This window comes from Rhodnius prolixus, unplaced genomic scaffold (genome assembly GCF_049639745.1).
Source record: "Rhodnius prolixus isolate KJV_2025 unplaced genomic scaffold, Rpr scaffold_3, whole genome shotgun sequence".
In the NCBI taxonomy this organism is placed as follows: domain Eukaryota; kingdom Metazoa; phylum Arthropoda; class Insecta; order Hemiptera; family Reduviidae; genus Rhodnius; species Rhodnius prolixus.
The window spans coordinates 51,033,842-51,052,121 of record NW_027411603.1 but is presented as its reverse complement, the minus strand read 5'-3'; the positions used below and the strand labels follow the sequence as shown (position 1 = coordinate 51,052,121).

General features: G+C 34.3%; 1 protein-coding gene across 21 annotated transcripts in view; it reads right to left on the bottom strand.

The window, feature by feature from the left end:
- Liprin-alpha (PTPRF interacting protein alpha) overlaps positions 1 to 18,280 on the bottom strand; it is a 213,017-nt gene that overhangs the window by 17,134 nt on the left and 177,603 nt on the right. For 6 of the 21 annotated variants that reach the window (XM_074124205.1, XM_074124193.1, XM_074124188.1 and 3 more), the window contains 8 exons: positions 17,321 to 17,477; positions 16,417 to 16,538; positions 15,782 to 15,894; positions 15,092 to 15,215; positions 14,141 to 14,356; positions 10,212 to 10,405; positions 9,773 to 9,968; positions 5,719 to 5,811 (listed from right to left, as the gene is read on the bottom strand). In XM_074124205.1, the coding sequence (XP_073980306.1) occupies positions 5,719 to 5,811; positions 9,773 to 9,968; positions 10,212 to 10,405; positions 14,141 to 14,356; positions 15,092 to 15,215; positions 15,782 to 15,894; positions 16,417 to 16,538; positions 17,321 to 17,477 (1,215 nt within the window). The remainder of the gene's footprint in view (positions 1 to 5,718; positions 5,812 to 9,772; positions 9,969 to 10,211; positions 10,406 to 14,140; positions 14,357 to 15,091; positions 15,216 to 15,781; positions 15,895 to 16,416; positions 16,539 to 17,320; positions 17,478 to 18,280) is intronic. The other 15 variants (XM_074124195.1, XM_074124191.1, XM_074124194.1 and 12 more) reach the window with 5 other exon arrangements.

Genomic DNA, 18,280 nt, shown 5'->3' with positions numbered 1-18,280 from the left:
AAATATTTCTTCAAATAAAAAAACTGTTTACTTAAAAACTTTTTGAATCATTTTTGATAGATGAAAATATTTTAGAACATCCAATTAATTAAACATTTAATGATTGATATAATCATTTCAACAACTCAAATGTCTAGAAGCTAAAATATAGCCTTGCTAGTTCATGAAACCTTACTTTTGCTTATATTGCAACTGGGGTTTACAATAAAAGTCTGTGCTTATTTTTTCTTTTTATCGTAACCGTTTATCAAATATGCAAATTTAGTTTAAGTTTACCTCAATTTGATCCCAGTTTAAGCTTCTAACAGTATAGAGTAAATTTTTTAGCTATTTAAAAATTAGCATGCACCTACCTTGTAAATGCGCTAAATAAATAAAGTGTACGATCGGTGGGGAGGTTATTGTTTCACACGGAAGCTTATCGATTGCCTTTTCGATTATTTGGTAACAAATTTGGATTAGGTTATTAAGTTGTTTGAGATTGGATTTATGACTTGGTGTGTACTCATATCTAATCTTATTTCCTTCAGTTTTATTACTTTACTATCATTTAAGGGTTGTTAGCGTTGACTCTTTGGTCAAAGCAAAGACATTACGTTTTAATGTTTTACCCAGCATGATCCGCGAAAACAATAAAAAAATTACCAGCTTTATTGGCCTAAAATTTGTTTCACTTAGTGCGTTTACATGGGTCAAACTGGGAAAAATCAGCTTTAATCATCCCTCATCTTAGATGATTTCACTTGCGAAGAATCATCCAATGTCAAAAGTGAACTGTGAAAACCAGCTTTAAAGTGTGAAAAATGCACAGACTTTTGTTACAAGCGATGATCAATTTTGATTGCTGATTCAATAAAAATAAAAAGATGAAATCATTCGTATAAGAGTAACATACCAACAAATGTAATTTTTTTTTTCATGAAATTAGATAAAGTTAATCTTATAGCAGGTATGACAATTCAATTACTTATATAATATCCAAGGATTTATTTTTTTATTTCAAATGTCTATCGATTAAAATTATAATTATCAAAAACTGCACACTTTTTGTATTAAAAAAAAATGCATCAAAATCAAATATTGTGTACACATGCATATACTTTCAAATTTAGTGTGTACATGCAGAACTAAATTGGTTTACTTTTTTTTAATAAATATATACAAAGATTATTATTATCTTTTTTAATATTTATTTATTATAAAATTAAATTGCTTAGAAAGATTTATATTTTTGGAGAGGGAGTGCCTTTCAGTTTCACAAAGACATCGTGAGATACTGTAAGCTATTTCAACTTCTTAACAATTCCTTTTACAATACAATAAAAGCTCGTACTGGTGAATTGCAGTAAACCGTTTCTTCACAAACCCCTGAAACTCAGGACTAAGTTCTAATAACTCTTCAGAGGTGGGGGGGGGGGGAAGAGGATTACCAAGAAAATACTGGTTGTTCTTACATAAAATTTGTTTCTAATATTTGCTTGTTGGTGGTATCATCAACTTAAACTTGTACAGATTTTCGGTAAAGTGTTTTGGTCACTGAAGTATTATATCAAATGAAACAATCAAAACGACGTAAAGTTCTTGGATAAAGCAAATTTATTTTGCCCCAAAAAATATAGAATACCGTAGACGTTGAGCACACAGAAGTGAATGACAATGCAATCAATGGAAGAGGCATTCCTGGATAAATAAATTGTTTAAAGCAGAAAATGTGGTTGGGCTCGCTGTGTTGGATATAATATCGCTGCTACTTCAAAGAACCCCGAGAAAACCTAAACCCTGAAGTAAAGCTTTCCATATGGGTAATTATAATAAAAATGCCACCTTTCTCTTCATAATATTTAGACACAGGACTCCAAGAATAAGCACAACCCGCAGCATAGTCACTTTGAAGCAGACGCCCTCAGAATGAAACAGAAAACTTTCATTCTAGCCAAGCAACATTAAGCTGTTTTGAAGGAAGACAAGTCCTGCTTTTACCTAATGAATTTCCATACTTTAATTTAGACATTATTTAAAATTCTTTTATTAACATGTCAACTATAATTATCTCACTTATCTAAGAGCTAAAAATCAATCAAAACTATTACGCTAAAGATTTCTAATCAGGTAAAAAATGGTTTTCTAATGCGTCCATCCTTTGGTCGGCTAAGATTTCCCAGTAAAGTTATGTGATAAGTTGAATAATTTGAAGGGTTTCAATAAAGTTTTGCAGTATGTTATTTTAAGAATGAAATTCTAACTGAAATAAACTTACAACAAGTATCCAAATTGAAAGAATCAGGACGCTTTTCTTCTCTTTTTTTTTACGAAAATGCAAAACTTAATTGAAGTCCTTATAACTGTTCTAATTCACCAATACCACAACTTGTGCGCAATAAATATTTATTATATTGCAAAAAAAAAAATTATTAATTTCAAATAACAATCACACACAATAAGAAGCCGGTGCGAAATATGTACATATTTGTTGATTACTATTAATTTATTTAAATGGTTAAAGTAGACAAAACTGCAAGCGCATTAAAAACCATAATCATTGTAATAATCAACTTTAAGTCTAACCAAAAACTAAAAAAAAAAAAGGCGCAAATAAAAACTGAAATACACAAAACTAAAAAAGAAATACATAAACCAAAATAAGTACACCATTACGTGATATATATTCTTAGACAAAAAAAAAAAAGAAAAAAGTAAATCTTATTCAAAAAAGAAAACTTATATCTTTGAAAAATATCATACTACGAGGGTCATTCAATAAGTAACGAGACAAATTATTATTGCTCAAAAACGGTTTATTGAATCAGTACAAAACTTTGGTTACTTTTCAACATAGTCCCCAGCAACACTTATACACTTGTCCCATCTTTCTGCTAATTTGTAAATGCCCTTGGCATAAAATTCTTTGGGTTGATCTCGAAGCCACTTTGCACCTGATTTTTTACTTCTTCATTGGATCGAAAATGTATCCCTCGTAGACCATCTTTAAGGGGTCCAAACAGATGGAAGTCTGATGGGGTCGAGGTCGGGGCTGTAGGGGGGGATGTGGAAGGATCTCCCATACCAGTTTCTGAAGTTTTTCTTTCGTCAGCTGTGCCGTATGTGGACGGGCGTTGTCATGAAGCAAAATCACGCCTTCAGTCAAGAGCCCACGGCGTTTCGTTCGAATTGCAGTTCTTATCTTGTTTTCCAGCATGTCACTGTAGTACTGGCTGTTGATTGTTCTTTGGCCTTCAAGAAAATCACAATAAATTGGCCCCTGAAAATCCCAGAATACTGTAAGCATGACTTTACCGACAGATGGCTGGGTCCTGAATTTTTTCCAAATGGGAGAAGTCGTATGCTTCCACTCAAGGCTCTGTCGTTTTGACTCTGGCTCACAGTGGTGGATCCATGTTTCATTAAACGTTACAATTCTTTTGAAAAAAAACCTTCTCCTTCAGTCGAATATCGATTTTTCAACTGTTGACTGATTTGAAGCCGGGTTTCTTTGTGAGCGTCCGTGAGTTGTCTGGGCACCCATCTCGCACAGGTTTTCTTGTACTGCAGCTTGTTGTGAATAATATTATGGACAGTGCCAACACTCGCGTTTACTTTTTCACTTCATCAGTTCAACGGTGATACGCCTATTGTCCCGAATTAACGCGTCAATCCGAGATTCGGGAGAGGAAGTCCCAACTTCGATCGGTCGTCCACTGCGTTGCTCGTCAGAAACTTTTGTACGGCCACTTTGAAACTGTTCTACCCATTTGTAAACGTTCGAACGATTCAAACAATTGGTCTCTGTACACTTTTCAACATTCTTTTGTGGATTTTACTACCTTTCTCACCTTCCGCGACTAAAAATCTGATCATGGAACGTTGTTCTTCTACGGTGCAATTCTCGAGCGGACTCGCCATCGTTAACTGAGTAAATTTGAGGTTATGTTTACAAAATATAATTGAACAGCTGATCAGATGTCATCGCAAGGTTGCCAACTTTATGTCCTGAAAGTTTCATACGGATCAATTTAGCTGTTTTTGAGCAGTAGTAATTTGTCTCGTTACTTATTGAATGACCCTCGTATATTGGCGATAGGTTATGTTGAATGATAATAACGTAAACAAATAAAAATGTGTATTAATTAGTAATTGTAAACGCAGAGTTACGAACATCATCAGCAAAAGAAAACCTAACAAAAAGACCGGTAAAAATACAAACTACTACCGCATTTTTTATCTTCAAAAATAATTTAAATAAAATTAATGCAAAAATAAAATAAATAATGAAGCACTAAAATAAATAAAATTGTTATTACTATTTCATTTTATTATTTTTTTAAATGAACATTTAAATCCAAATTAAAAATAAATAGCCAACCAATAGTTTAAAAGATACAATTCCAAAACTTAGAAATCAACAAAAATCAAATTAACAAAAGCGTTGTCGTGTGTATACAAAGGAAGCTTACAAAGCCAGGGAAAAATCTCATATTTGGTTAGGAGTCAAGTTTTCAACAACTAGAAAAATACTTTATGAATAAGGGAATTTTTTAGTCTTCAAAGCAAAAGCAACAAAAAAAGTAAAAAGGATACAAAAAAAATCGCGCTTTTCTTCTTGTGTTATTTTGGTTAAATTAAATTGGCTAGAAGTACAAAAAAAAAGGCTGATAAAAACGGGAACCCCCCCAAAAAATTGGGAATAAACGGAAATATTATTGGTGAACATTGGTATAATCTGCTGCAGCATTCAAAGCAAATTTTGCATGGCTTAAATCCTGGTGGCAAAAAAAAAAAATAAAATAAAGAACCTTTCTTTTAAAGGAAGAATTGGTAGTTTTTGTGCGTAGCTAATTTGATGAAAACATTACATACAGAACTGCTCTTCAGTTGGTCCTGGCAAGCGATGAGAATTTCTACTAGATGCGGTCGTATCGACATTTAGGAAAGGGTTGTACTAACTACCTAATCAGTTTATAAATAATATAACCATACCAGAAACCATAGAATAACTGGCAGCCGAGGATAACCTCTTCAAGGGAACGTTGTATGGTTGACGTAAAAAAATAAGTCTAAGATTAGTGCCGCAGTCTCTCCTCAGCGGAGTATTGCACTGACTCGGAATACGAGAAGCGCTTGCAACAGAGATGCAGCAAGATGTTATACTGCACTTCTGCAGAATCATAGGAGGCATTTGGCTTGATTAAAGAAGTTATTGGTATTTAGTTTTACAATTCTCTGTAGACAAATTTCGTTCATTTAATTTTTCCCCTCGGATTTTAACAGATAACTACCTATATTTCATCGCGAGGTGATTTTAGGTGGAGGCCAATGTCCATGATTAGGTGTGATCAAGGCTTCCTTCCTTTAAAACTATTTTTAAAAAAAGCACTTTACTTTTTGCCACTTCTAGGCCACTCTTAAACTAAAAACTGATACAAAGCCAGCTAAATTTTAAAACAACTAGCTGCAATAAATATTTAAATTATACTATTAATAAAAGAATTTGAAGCTTTACTAGAGTAAATTTAAACTCTTGATTAAAATAATTATTAAATGATATAAAATTGTAGAAATAATAATGGCATAAAAGACAGCTAGAGGTTGCTAAATAAATAAAAAAACTATAGGTTATGGTTTGGAGGAGAGACAGTAGGATGATGGCGTTGAGAAAGAGGAGAGAGAGAGAGAGATAGAGAAGCTGCAGCACGCGCTAGGAAGCAGAAGGAAAGGACGAACCTGGCTAGCCGGAAGTGACTCGCTCAGCTGACTAGGCGAGACCAACGTGGCTGCGTACTGGTGTAGATGACCCGGCGACATGGAGGCCGGCGCCTGTTACACACATAACACCCGACCTATTTAGTTTACCATCCTTCCCCGCTACCAAATCCCACTTTTTTTTAAACTTAAACATATGAACTTAAAAAAACTGAAGAAGTATGTCTACATCATGTTGCTTAAGTTCTTCAATTTCTCTTCTTATTCAAGTTAAGAAATAAGGAATGTTGTTAGAGAATTCTCTCAAGATAAGAGATTAGACTAATCCTACAAAGAAATGAAGATTTAATAAAATGGAATGGATAGAAAGTATGATGCAAGAAAAACAACCATAACTGATTTTATATGAGTAAGTCAATACAGAGGAGACTTTGCTTTCGTCCTAATTATTACAGTAGATCACCCGAACGAAATCAACTGCAGATCTAGAATTACCATATATAATAAACACCAAGATAATAATCATACCATTTAACAACATCAATGTCGAACCGTAGTAAAATCTACTTTCAAACAAAAGTTCTTATTTAACCCCAGTACTTAGGCTGAAGGGTTGAAGTTAAAAAGAAATGTGTAGACCAGCTGACCCTGGCCAATCGCTGTTAACTCCTTATGGAACTCCAGAACTCTTTCGTGGGATTTGCGACAGTATCACTCCAAGAGGACATCCGGATAAGAGGTGCATGCCTTCAGAACTAACCAATCTCTTAAGTTACCTTCCAGGATTGATTCAGTCAGTGAATACAATTTGACAAGATTTACCTAAAACAATAAAGCTCGGCACAGTCAATTGAAGTCGTGATGATAATCGTGCAGTGTAAGACACAATTTCTGTAGATCTTTGACGATAAGTTTAGATATCTAATTTCGAAATGTGATCATGTTTTTCTGAGAGCACATTTATTTGGTCAGTGACGTTGGAAGTGATGAATAGGACCATAGTACACGAGCCCGTAGATACGTCGGTTTTTCCGCCCCTAATTTTCTTCCATCAAATGGGTGTCGCCTGCAATCGGAATTGACTTCCATTCCTAGATTCGATCGGTATTTTCAGTTATTTCGTAGTTCATGGAGTAAGGTACCAAGTTTGAAGGTTGCGTGCACACCATAATAACCCTGGGTATTTACTTTGTGAGTTGAATTTAGTGGTGAAGTGTTCATTCGGATATTGTCTTACCAATCAGAGTACTGCACTAGGTAAAGTACTTTTGTGCTTTACCGCCCATCACAAGCCCCTTAAATGGTTTATTTCTACCACCTTCAAGGTCGCTAAAATACTTCTTTTTTTTTCTTTTGCAGAAGAATAAGTCAGCGAGAAATCGTGACATATTCTTGGGAGTCACAATTACCATTTCCTCCTAAAAATTAGGCTATTTCCAAAAAGTAAATTAAAGTCTCCTCACTATTTGACTTCCCGGTTTCTTGCAACAATATTCGCTTTCAAAACATACATACATACAGAGCAAAATGAAAAAAAAAAACTAGAAAATAACTAAAAAAAAAACGAAAAAATCCAGATTCTTATCCAATCCAGAAAGAATACCTCAAAAATTAAATAAAGAATAATAAAAAAAAAAAATGATGTGATTTGCGAATAATAACTGACACCGACAGAATCACATATTGCGTTTTAGCTATTAAGTGCAAAACATTTTCATATTATTTTGTTGCATATCTTACAAAGAAAACAATTTGATTTCTAATTGGGTTTGTGCCACAGTGAAACCATAAAGTTGGGTTTATCAAGATATTCGAACTGTTATTCTGAAGCATAAACTGACTGATATAAAGGGAGTTATCTTCAATAAATTCTAATTTCAAATTTAAGTAAAAAAGAAAAGATTTTAAATAAACACTGAAGACCCATTAGTAAGCACAAAAAGTTTTCATGAGCTTTTAGACAAGGATTTTCACTTCTTCTGGAAGATACCCTCATAATTACAGGGTGGTATTGCCAGAAGAGAGGGTAGACAATAAATTGTCTTGTTGTATGATTTACCAAGAAGTCTCTCTCTTCGCTGATTTCAAATCAAACAGACAGTTACTAGGAGTGCCGTAACTAACGGGGTGTCAAGTAGGCTTTACTTGACAGTCACTCTATCAGAACTGAGAGAGTACCTCAAAATGTATACGAGGGTCGTTTGAAAAGTCCGTGCAAAAATAAAAACTACTTAATTTTTTGGGGTAAACCTTTTTTATTTTTCAACATAGTCTCCTTTTAGGCTTATACACTTCGTCCAACGCTGCTCTAGTTTGTTGATCCCTTCCGAATAATAGGATTTGTCCAAGTCTGAAAAATAGCCATTCGTTTCTGCAATCACCTCCTCGTTTGAATAAAATCTTTTTCCCGCCAGCCATTTCTTCATATTGGGGAACAAATAGTAGTCCGAGGGAGCCAAGTCTGGAGAATAGGGGGATGTGAAACGAGTTGGAACCCTATTTCCATTAATTTTGGGACCACAACTGCTGAGGTGTGAGCTGGTGCGTTGTCGTGATGGAAAAGGACTTTTTTGTGGGCCAATCGTGGGCGTATTTCTTGCAGCTCGGTTTTCAAACGGTCCAATAACGATGAATAATATGCACCAGTAATAGTTTTACCCTTTTCCAGATAGTCGATGAGGATTATTCCTTGCGAATCCCAAAAGACAGTCGCCATAATCTTTCCGGCCGAAGGAACGGTCTTCGCCTCTTTTGGCGCAGATTCCCCCTTGGTAACCCATTGTTTAGATTGTTCTTTGGTCTCAGGAGTGTAGTGATGTATCCATGTTTCATCCACAGTGACGAAACGACGCTTAAAGTCCTGCGGATTCTTCTGGAACAGCTGCAAACCGTCCTTGCAACACTTCACACGATTTCGTTTTTGGTCAAGCGTGAGCAATCGCGGCACCCATCTTGCGGATAGCATTGTCATGTCCAAATGTTGATGCAAAATATTATGTACCCGTTCATTCGAGATGCCCACAGCACTAGCAATCTCACGCGCCTTCACTCTTCTGTCATCCATCACCATATCATGGATTTTATCAATGATTCCTGGAGTAGTAACCTCAACAGGGCGTCCAGAACGTTCAGCGTCACTTGTGCCCATATGGCCACTCCGAAAATTTTGAAACCACTTATAAACTGTTCTAATCGAAGGTGCAGAGTCACCATAATGTTTATCAAGCTTCTCTTTAGTCTCCTGAGGCGTTTTGCCTTTCATAAAGTAGTGTTTAATCAACAGACGAAATTCTTTTTCGTCCATTTTTTGAAAATCACTCGACTTCCTCGATTCAAACGAATGCCAAACACAAAGAAATAGACCGATCTGGCTGAAACTTGGTGTGTGTTCTTCCAAGAGATGCTACTAACTAAACATAACCTCGATACGCGCCAGTGGTGCTATCTCTCTGACTTTGCACGGACTTTTCAAACGACCCTCGTATTTCCCGGTGAAAACGAAATATAGAAGATTTTTCCCGATCACAAAGACTTTCCTTTAATCAATTAAGAGCAAAATAAAAACAGTCATCAGTTTTAAAACTCGAAAGTTTCAATTCGAATATCAAGATAAACCAAAAAAAAAAGGACATCAAAGACAACAATAAAGGAGCAGCAACGTTAAGCAGCAAGGAGTAGAATAAAAATAATATTAATTTTAGATGAACTTTTTGAATTCTTCAAACAATAATAGTAACAACGACTTCACAGAACTACATTAGTTAAACAAATAGAGACAAAACATGTGTCATAAACCTGGGTTTTTTTAAAAGAAAACGACAGTTTGAATTGATAAAATAAAAGCATTAATTGAAAGATTAAAAAAAAGAAAGAAAATGAATATAGAGAAAATAACTACATGCTTAAATATATTGTTATATTAATGTCTTTTGTAAACACAATAATTGCTCAGTTATCCTATTGAAAGCCCTTAGAGGCTTAGGCGTTGGTTATTTTGTTTTTTGGGATCAATATACGAAGAATTAGAGAAAGAAAAAAAGAAAAGAATTGCACAATAAATGACGTAAGTACATACGGTGTGGTATTTATGTAAATAGTCCTTGTGAGGACTTTTCGGTGTAGATCGGCCGGAAAGCGGCGGCGAAGCTCGCGGATCTAGTCCAGGTCGACCACTGCCTCGAGCCACCAGATTCATATGCTCTAAACTGCCAACCCGAGACTCTAGTTCTTCGGCTCGTGCCTCTGTACTCTGTTTCTCTTCTTGGATCAATCTAAAATTTAAAGATTGATTAAAAAAAAAAAAAAAAATCGGAATGTAAAAGATGGTTAATAATTTCGCAATAAAAGACAACGTTAAAGATTTGATCCTTAACTGTAAGCTTTATTTTTTTTTTGTAATTGATGACTGGTTTCTGGACTCCCTATAAATACTTAAATAATCCAGATAATCATTCCCCAAGGGCAAATCCCAAACAACAATCACTTCATCAAGGAATTCAAAAACAATAACTGACCTGATCTCATTATTAATAGCGTCTAATTGTTCTTGCAGCATCAGAGCCAACGCTTGAGCATCAGTATGACCAGATGGTGACAAGATTTCTGCACCACTGAACAACGAATCATTGTCATCGGCATCCATGTCAGAACATTCGTATCCTTGTTGTACGTTTGATAATACGTGTCCACTCTCCAATTTTTCCCATTCCTAGAGGGGAAAAAAAGAAAAGTTACAACGAATAATCAATTGCAACTTAGTTAATCGATTAATAAAATTAAACATATCTAAATGGGAGTATATGCTGTTTATACAATACAAAATTACGCTTTAAAAATTTCTCCACACATCTCTTCCATAGTTAAGAAAGAAACAGCTGATATTATTCATTAAAATGAATAAAAATAATTGATTTCACTTTAACTCTAAAGATATACATACATTATTAACTCTAAGACAATCTAAACTCTAGTTTATCATTCAATTGACATGTATTTTATTGTTTAAAAAATAACTAAGTACATATTACAGATAATTCTTGATCAAATAATGGGGAAAAAAGGCAAAGGTAAAATGGGTAAGGTTAAAAGGTCAGTAGAGCAACGTACTGCTATAAAAATAAAAAATTGAAAAATCAATCAAAAAAATGTAGATTAATACAATAACAAATAAATTAATATAACATGCAAATTAACAAAGTAAAAACTTCGGAATAGAATCCCTTTTTTCTAGTTTTAAAAAGAATTGAATTTTGGAAAATTTGACTTAATCATAAATTCTACAGCTAAAGCTAATAACTTCCCTAATTTTATACCGCGAAAAGAGAAGTAGGCAAGCAAATGAACTAAGAGTAAGTAATGTACGATTTTTGGTGGATATCTTCCAATAGTTGGAAGGAATTGACCAAGCCAAGGCTATAGGACGCAAAAAGAGAACCAAAAAAGAAAAACTCCACAGAATTTTCACAGAACGAAGGAAGAGAAGAAAATATGTGCCGTAGAAGAATAAAAGTGAACCGTTTATTGGGTAAACTAAATTCTTCCCCTGCTGAAGAGTGCTCTCTGGCGCCTGTTGTTATAGTTAATAATGATAATTTCAAAAATCGCACATAAAAAGAACAGGAATAAGAAAAAAAAAAGTCTCATAGTTGGAATATTATAGACCAAGAGGCTAAAAACCATGACTACTAAATCAGATGGAGAGTTAGAAAAAGAGGCGATGAACATCTAGCAAAGGGAGTTAGTAGCACATTTGTGAGTGGACCCCTGAAAATGTCAAAAAAGAACAGTAGTTACTGAATCATAAGAAATCATTGAAATAATCATCAAAGAGAGAGAAAATTACAACAAAACAACATAAGATCATAAGATAGAAATCGTAAGAAAGTAAAAAGCAAATACAAATTATTAATTTACAAATACATATTTACAAATGTACACATCATATTAATTTCAATAATTAACTACTTAAGGTGTTTTTATTTCAATATTTAGAAAGATAAAAACAAAAACAAAAAATATTTACATTTCAAGAAGACCATTGGGACATTCTAAATTCTAAAATGTCCATACAGATATTTAAAAAATGAATACGAGGGTCGTTTAAAAGTCCGTGCAAAGTCAGAGAGATAGCACCACTGGCGCGTATCGAGGTTATGTTTAGTTAGCAGCATCTCTTGGAAGAACACACACCAAGTTTCAGCCAGATCGGTCTATTTCTTTGTGTTTGGCATTCGTTTGAATCGAAGAAGTCGAGTGATTTTCAAAAAATGGACGAAAAAGAATTTCGTGTGTTGATTAAACACTACTTTATGAAAGGCAAAACGCCTCAGGAGACTAAAAAGAAGCTTGATAAAAATTATGGTGACTCTGCACCTTCGATTAGAACAGTTTATAAGTGGTTTCAAAATTTTCGGAGTGGCCATATGGGCACAAGTGACGCTGAACGTTCTGGACGCCCTGTTCAGGTTACTACTCCAGAAATCATTGATAAAATCCATGATATGGTGATGGATGACAGAAGAGTGAAGGTGCGTGAGATTGCTAGTGCTGTGGGCATCTCGAATGAACGGCTACATAATATTTTGCATCAACATTTGGACATGACAAAGCTATCCGCAAGATGGGTGCCGCGATTGCTCACGCTTGACCAAAAATGAAATCGTGTGAAGTGTTGCAAGGACGGTTTGCAGCTGTTCCAGAAGAATCCGCAGGACTTTAAGCATCGATTCGTCACTGTGGATGAAATATGGATACATCACTACACTCCTGAGACCAAAGAGCAATCTAAACAATGGGTTACCAAGGGGGAATCTGCGCCAAAAAAGGCGAAGACCATTCCTTCGGCCGGAAAGATTATGGCGACTGTCTTTTGGGATTCGCAAGGAATAATCCTCATCGACTATCTGGAAAAGGGTAAAACTATTACAGGTGCATATTATTCATCGTTATTGGACCGTTTGAAAACCGAGCTGCAAGAAAAACGCCCACGATTGGCCCACAAAAAAGTCCTTTTCCATCACGACAACGCACCAGCTCACACCTCAGCAGTTGTGGTCGCAAAATTAATGGAAATAGGGTTCCAACTCGTTTCACATCCCCCCTAATTCTCCAGACTTGGCTCTACAATTTGTTCCCCAATATGAAGAAATTGCTGGCGGGAAAAAGATTTTATTCAAACGAGGAGGTGATTGCAGAAACGAATGGCTATTTTTCAGACTTGGACAAATCCTATTATTCGGAAGGGATCAACAAACTAGAGCAGCGTTGGACGAAGTGTATAAGCCTAAAAGGAGACTATGTTGAAAAATAAAAAAAGTTTACCCCAAAAAATTAAGTAGTTTTTATTTTTGCACGGACTTTTCAAACGACCCTCGTAAATAATAGATGTTTTCAATTTAAATGGCATTATTCTGGTTGACTTTTGACCAGGCATCAGATGAATCTCTCTGCTCATCAATTCTTGTGATTGATCCGAAAAGTTGGGTGATGTAGTTTGATTTTAAGCTTCGTTTACATCAATCATTTTCTTATCTTCTTTTAGATTTTCATGCAGAACTGAGATTTATAAGCGTTTTTAATTCGTCCATTTCGACCAACCGAATGGTTTTGCCGAATGAGAGCAAATGAAATCACATAGTTCGACGATTTAAAAAATAAAAATCAACTGCGGCTAAAACAGTTCTCTTTCTAATTATTTTCTTCTTGTTACACTAAGCACAACCTCAACTATTCATGCTCCTATGTTGTGGACTAAAAAGTAACAGCTGGTGAGCAATTAAAAACATATCTGTTTAATTAGTAAAAAACAAGAAGCATTGATGAATTTTAAGACCTAATTTTAACAGCTATAAATTCACCTATTTTTCAATCGAAAGAATAAACATGAAAAATAAGATTAAAAGAAAAAGAAAAAAAGAAAAAACTGGAACAACCAAATCTAAGATGCATGATTTATTTTCAAAATATGATTTTTAATTTTTGTTTTCACTCTCTCAAGAAGATTTCCTTTAGTTCCACATTAAGTCATAAGATATCGTGCAGGAATAATTTCAATTCATAATTTTTTTAGTTTCTCTTGTTTTTTCTATCACAAATAAACGAGGTAGACAATAAATTGAATAAATAATTATAACAAACAGGATAAATAAGATTAAATAGGTTTGGAGAGTGAGTTTAAGCATGCTCGGCGTTCATTTCCGGAACAGAACAGGGCATGCATTTGCCGATTTTTAAAATATATAATTTATTCAATCTTAAATCATTCACCATGAAATAGAAATGGTGAATTATGATTTTTTTTTCTTCTAAATTTATAACCGTCCCATGCATGACGGAAATCTTTCCCCACCCCCTTCAATTTATTTAAATTTCTCTCACAAACAAAAACAAACAAAAAAAAAAAAAAAACTGAACAAAAACAAAACACGTGACATCCAAGGCTCACCTCCAGACACCTTGGATCCATGGCTGCTAGACCGTCCCACGTAAGTCGATTTCCCGACACAAATTCTCCATCCTGTACGCGAAGGCAACCAGGGCTTGTTTTCAAGCATTCCGGAGCCAGCGCTAAAGAATTCTCCCAAGTAAGGCGGTTCTCGGATGCGAAGGCTCCGGTTTGCACACCACTAGCGTCTTCATTATCATCCTTCGTCAAGAATACCTCAAATAAGATCAAAACAAAAAGAGAGAGAAAAAAAAAAGGAAAAGAAAAGAAATGGATTATAATAAAGTGACAAAACAAAGATGGTTTCTCTTTTCAAATTTCCATACTCGTTTTTTTTTTTTTAAATTTTTATTAATCATAAAAATTATTAATCAGCTGTCTGACTATTAAGAGCTATTTGCACGATAAATTTCTATTTTCGGCATACTGGTTGCCCTGCGCTTCAAATGACAAAGTACGGCCTTATAAATTCTCCACGCACCCCGAAAAGCTCAGCGAAATTGTCCATTAAGTTTTACAGCGAATAATCCATAAATAAATACAGGGCTAAATACACCCTTTACTTCTTTCTTTTAGTGTTCATGATCTGCTTCTGATTATAGATTCATTTTATACTTTTCTGAACTTTAAATATACTAAATTTAAGAACTCAAGTGGTGATCATAGAAGATTGACCATAACGGAAAAAAAATTGAAAAATCTGAAGAAGAAACAGAAATGGTTGGTTCCCTTGAACGTTCAAGAACTTCGATTTCATTTTGCACCAGAATAACTAATTTATTTCAATTTTTTTATAGCATTAAATTTCCTATTACATTCAACGAATCGCCATTATAGCTAGGAAATAACTTCAAAATAATTAACTTTAAATAAGTGCTAACTCAAAAATAAAATTTCTTAATTACGAGTTAACATTGTAAAATAGAAATAATACATAATGTAACTAACTACCTTGACATCATCTTGGAGAGGTAACCTTGACTTGAGTGCTCTTCTGGACAAGGAATGAGAATCGTAGGTTCCATGACTTGTCGGGTGTACGAAGGCTGGATCTCCGGCAGAAGGTGATAGACTTCTGTTTTGACATAAAATAAGTAAAAGGTATTTGAATAAAAATTAAACATTGATTCAAATAGTGTCAATGAGCTCAGATGTTGAAGTGGCTTAAATTAATTAATTTATTAAATAAAGTTACAGTTAGTGATAACTCTGAATAAGCAAATGGATGAGCGACTTCTTCAATGATCTTAAGTGTCCCTGAGGGCATACCAGTCGAAAAAAACACAACAACCATACCCCTAACTCACGCACAATATGCACAGAGCCTAGAACAGAGATGGTGTATACAAAACTATTTGAGCGTATATACAATCACTAGTTTAGGGGTAATACCCGAGGTGATGTGACCGGTGCTCAAGAATGGACATGCACATGAGAATGTGCCTTGTGTCCAGGACGGAGCCTTTGAAGCAAAAAGTTGCCTCCAATGTCTCAAAAAAAAAAAAAAAAAAAAAAAAAAAATGAATCTGTTTTACTGATCAGATAATCTATTCTCATTTTGCTTCTACTGCTCATTTGGACAAGATTAAATAAAAATAAGGATTGGCACATTGGGATTGCCACTGATTTCAATCAAGTTACCTAGTAAGGGCGTCAGTTTGTTGGATGTTGAAGGCTATTTCCTGTTGCAGCATCTGCCTCTTAACATTGTCGATCTCCAGTCTTGCCTTACTCAGTTCTTTCACAATTTCTGCCTGAAATACATAAGAAAACATTTGATATTAACAGTAGAACTTATTTCTTCTATTTTTAATATGTTTCTTTTGTTCTAATCGAATAATCCATAACAAATTTATTTTTTCCTCTAAGAAACTAAAAAGAAAAATTCCCAAATCATTTTAGTACCACTTTTATTTTAAATTCTCAGTATTTATTACGTACTTCAAATTTGAAAAAAAAAAAATCTTCTACATTCTATTACAACGTAAATGCAGATAATAGAAATAGGGAAGGGATTAACTATGAGGTTAGCATACTGGACTCCCACGCGGAGGTCCCGGGTTCGAATCCAGCAGCTGACCCTTAGATTTTCTCTTCCTAGGAGCTTCTTACAGCTCACTGTCCGGTGATGGACAGTGTTGTCTGTAACGAGAGAACACTGTCCGGAGGCCGGCAGTGCACTGGAAAAAGCTCCGGGCGCTAATGACCTCAGCTGTTGATGCGCCAAAAAAAAAAAAAAAAAAAAAAAAAAATAGAAATGAAATTTATTTTCTCACCTTTTCACATTGTTGTTCTTCCATAATTTTCCTTGTTTTCTCTAATTCCTGTGTGAGGGCGTTCTTTTCTTCTAGAGCGTGCATTCTTTCCTTCAGGTGTACTTGTAATCTTTCATTTGATTCTGGAAAAAAAAAAAAACAGAAATACAGTTAGTCAAATTATAGAAGCAGTATAAGAACCTATGAAGCAATGGACAAAGGATCTTTCGCCATGCTGACATAAAATACAGTATGTCAGGTACAGAAGAAGCAGAGGTTTTTGCAAATTTCAGAGGGTTACTCCTAAATTGTGTAATTTATACTCTTGATTTCATTTAAAAGAACAAGGATCAATGCCAATTTCAGGCATAATTTGTATTTTTTGTTTTTTTCCCCCAAAGTTTCAATGTAAAGACTAAATCATGTTGAGGGGCAGTGGAACATATTTTTAAAAGAAACACGATTACTTATAAATAAAAAAAAATAAAAAAACGTATTATCTAAAGATGATCTACACCCTAGATCGAAAGCTTAGCAATAATACAAATCAATTTTTCTTTTTTCCTTTTTCCAATCAATCACCAAAAAAGATGAACAGTTCAATCATAATTACTTATAATAATTCGGAAATTCTTAACGAAAGAACACTGTCCTGAGGCAATACAATAAAAAAAAAATGCCCTGGGCACCAATGATCTTAGATGTTGTTGCGTCTTTAAAAATAAAATACTAACTTGAGTTAACATCTAACATTTAACTAAAAATAGTTTTTCACTTTTAGAGCAAATAACAAAGTTTTTACTTATGAAAACTAAAGATTAAAAATTTGATATAATCAAAACGCTTCCATCTTCGAGCAGTAAAAGAATTAAACATAAGATCGGAAATAACTGTATCGATATAAATTCGATTTTTTTTCCAATACCTGATAACAGTTTATCTACAGTTGAAGACAGCCTAGTGTTATGTTCTTCATTCATCTTTAGTCGCTGATTCAATCGTACCAATTCAGCGTTCTTTTCATCCACTTGTGCTTCTAATCTTTGTATTCGATCTTCTGCTGTTCCATGCCTTTCCTGGGCCTGAGAATATTGATCCAGACAAACATCAAAAGAAAGAATACCCAAAGAAATGATAAACAAACCAAACAAAAAAATTGTAACCATGCTTTTTCCAGAAATGCCAAAAAACATAGCAAAAAATTAATCAACTCTGTTATATTATTGTTCATTCAAAATATTATACTAAAAAAATTATTTAGTTCAGTGATGAAACCAACGGAAGGACTAAACTATTCCTAAACTAAAGCCCAAAATATTTGATGCTGGCAATTTCTCCTCCTGCGGTTGAAGAGACCCATTATAATTAGATCTCTAACCAGGCAATTATTAACTATCATTTATCTTATTAGTAATATTTACTTTTATGAGTGCAATTTTGTGAAAATTGTGCTTTATACTCTTTTTTGTTGTTGCTGTCATGTAAAAACTTCAATAGCATTAAAGCATTAGAACGATTCATTGGTTTTCATTAACTTTAAATGATTAAGACTTCAAGTTAATGAATGTGAGCAAGCAATGCGATTGGCTATTATTATTTTACTTTTTTTAAAGCAAGCTAAAGTCAATTTAAATTGGAATACTCTTTTAGAGTCAATTCATCAGCAGTGACTGTCACACTGATCTAATAGATTCTTTGCTAGTGCTTGGACTATGCGTTACATTTTGCTGAAATAATCCAACTTCTTTGATAACCAAAAAAAAAAACTATCTACTTGTGACGGTGCCCAGGGTAACAACCTCCATTTTCATCTCGCTTCACATGTCGAGACGATTTCATCACTTCTCATCATACAGAAGGAAGGGGAGAAATTGTCATGAAGGCA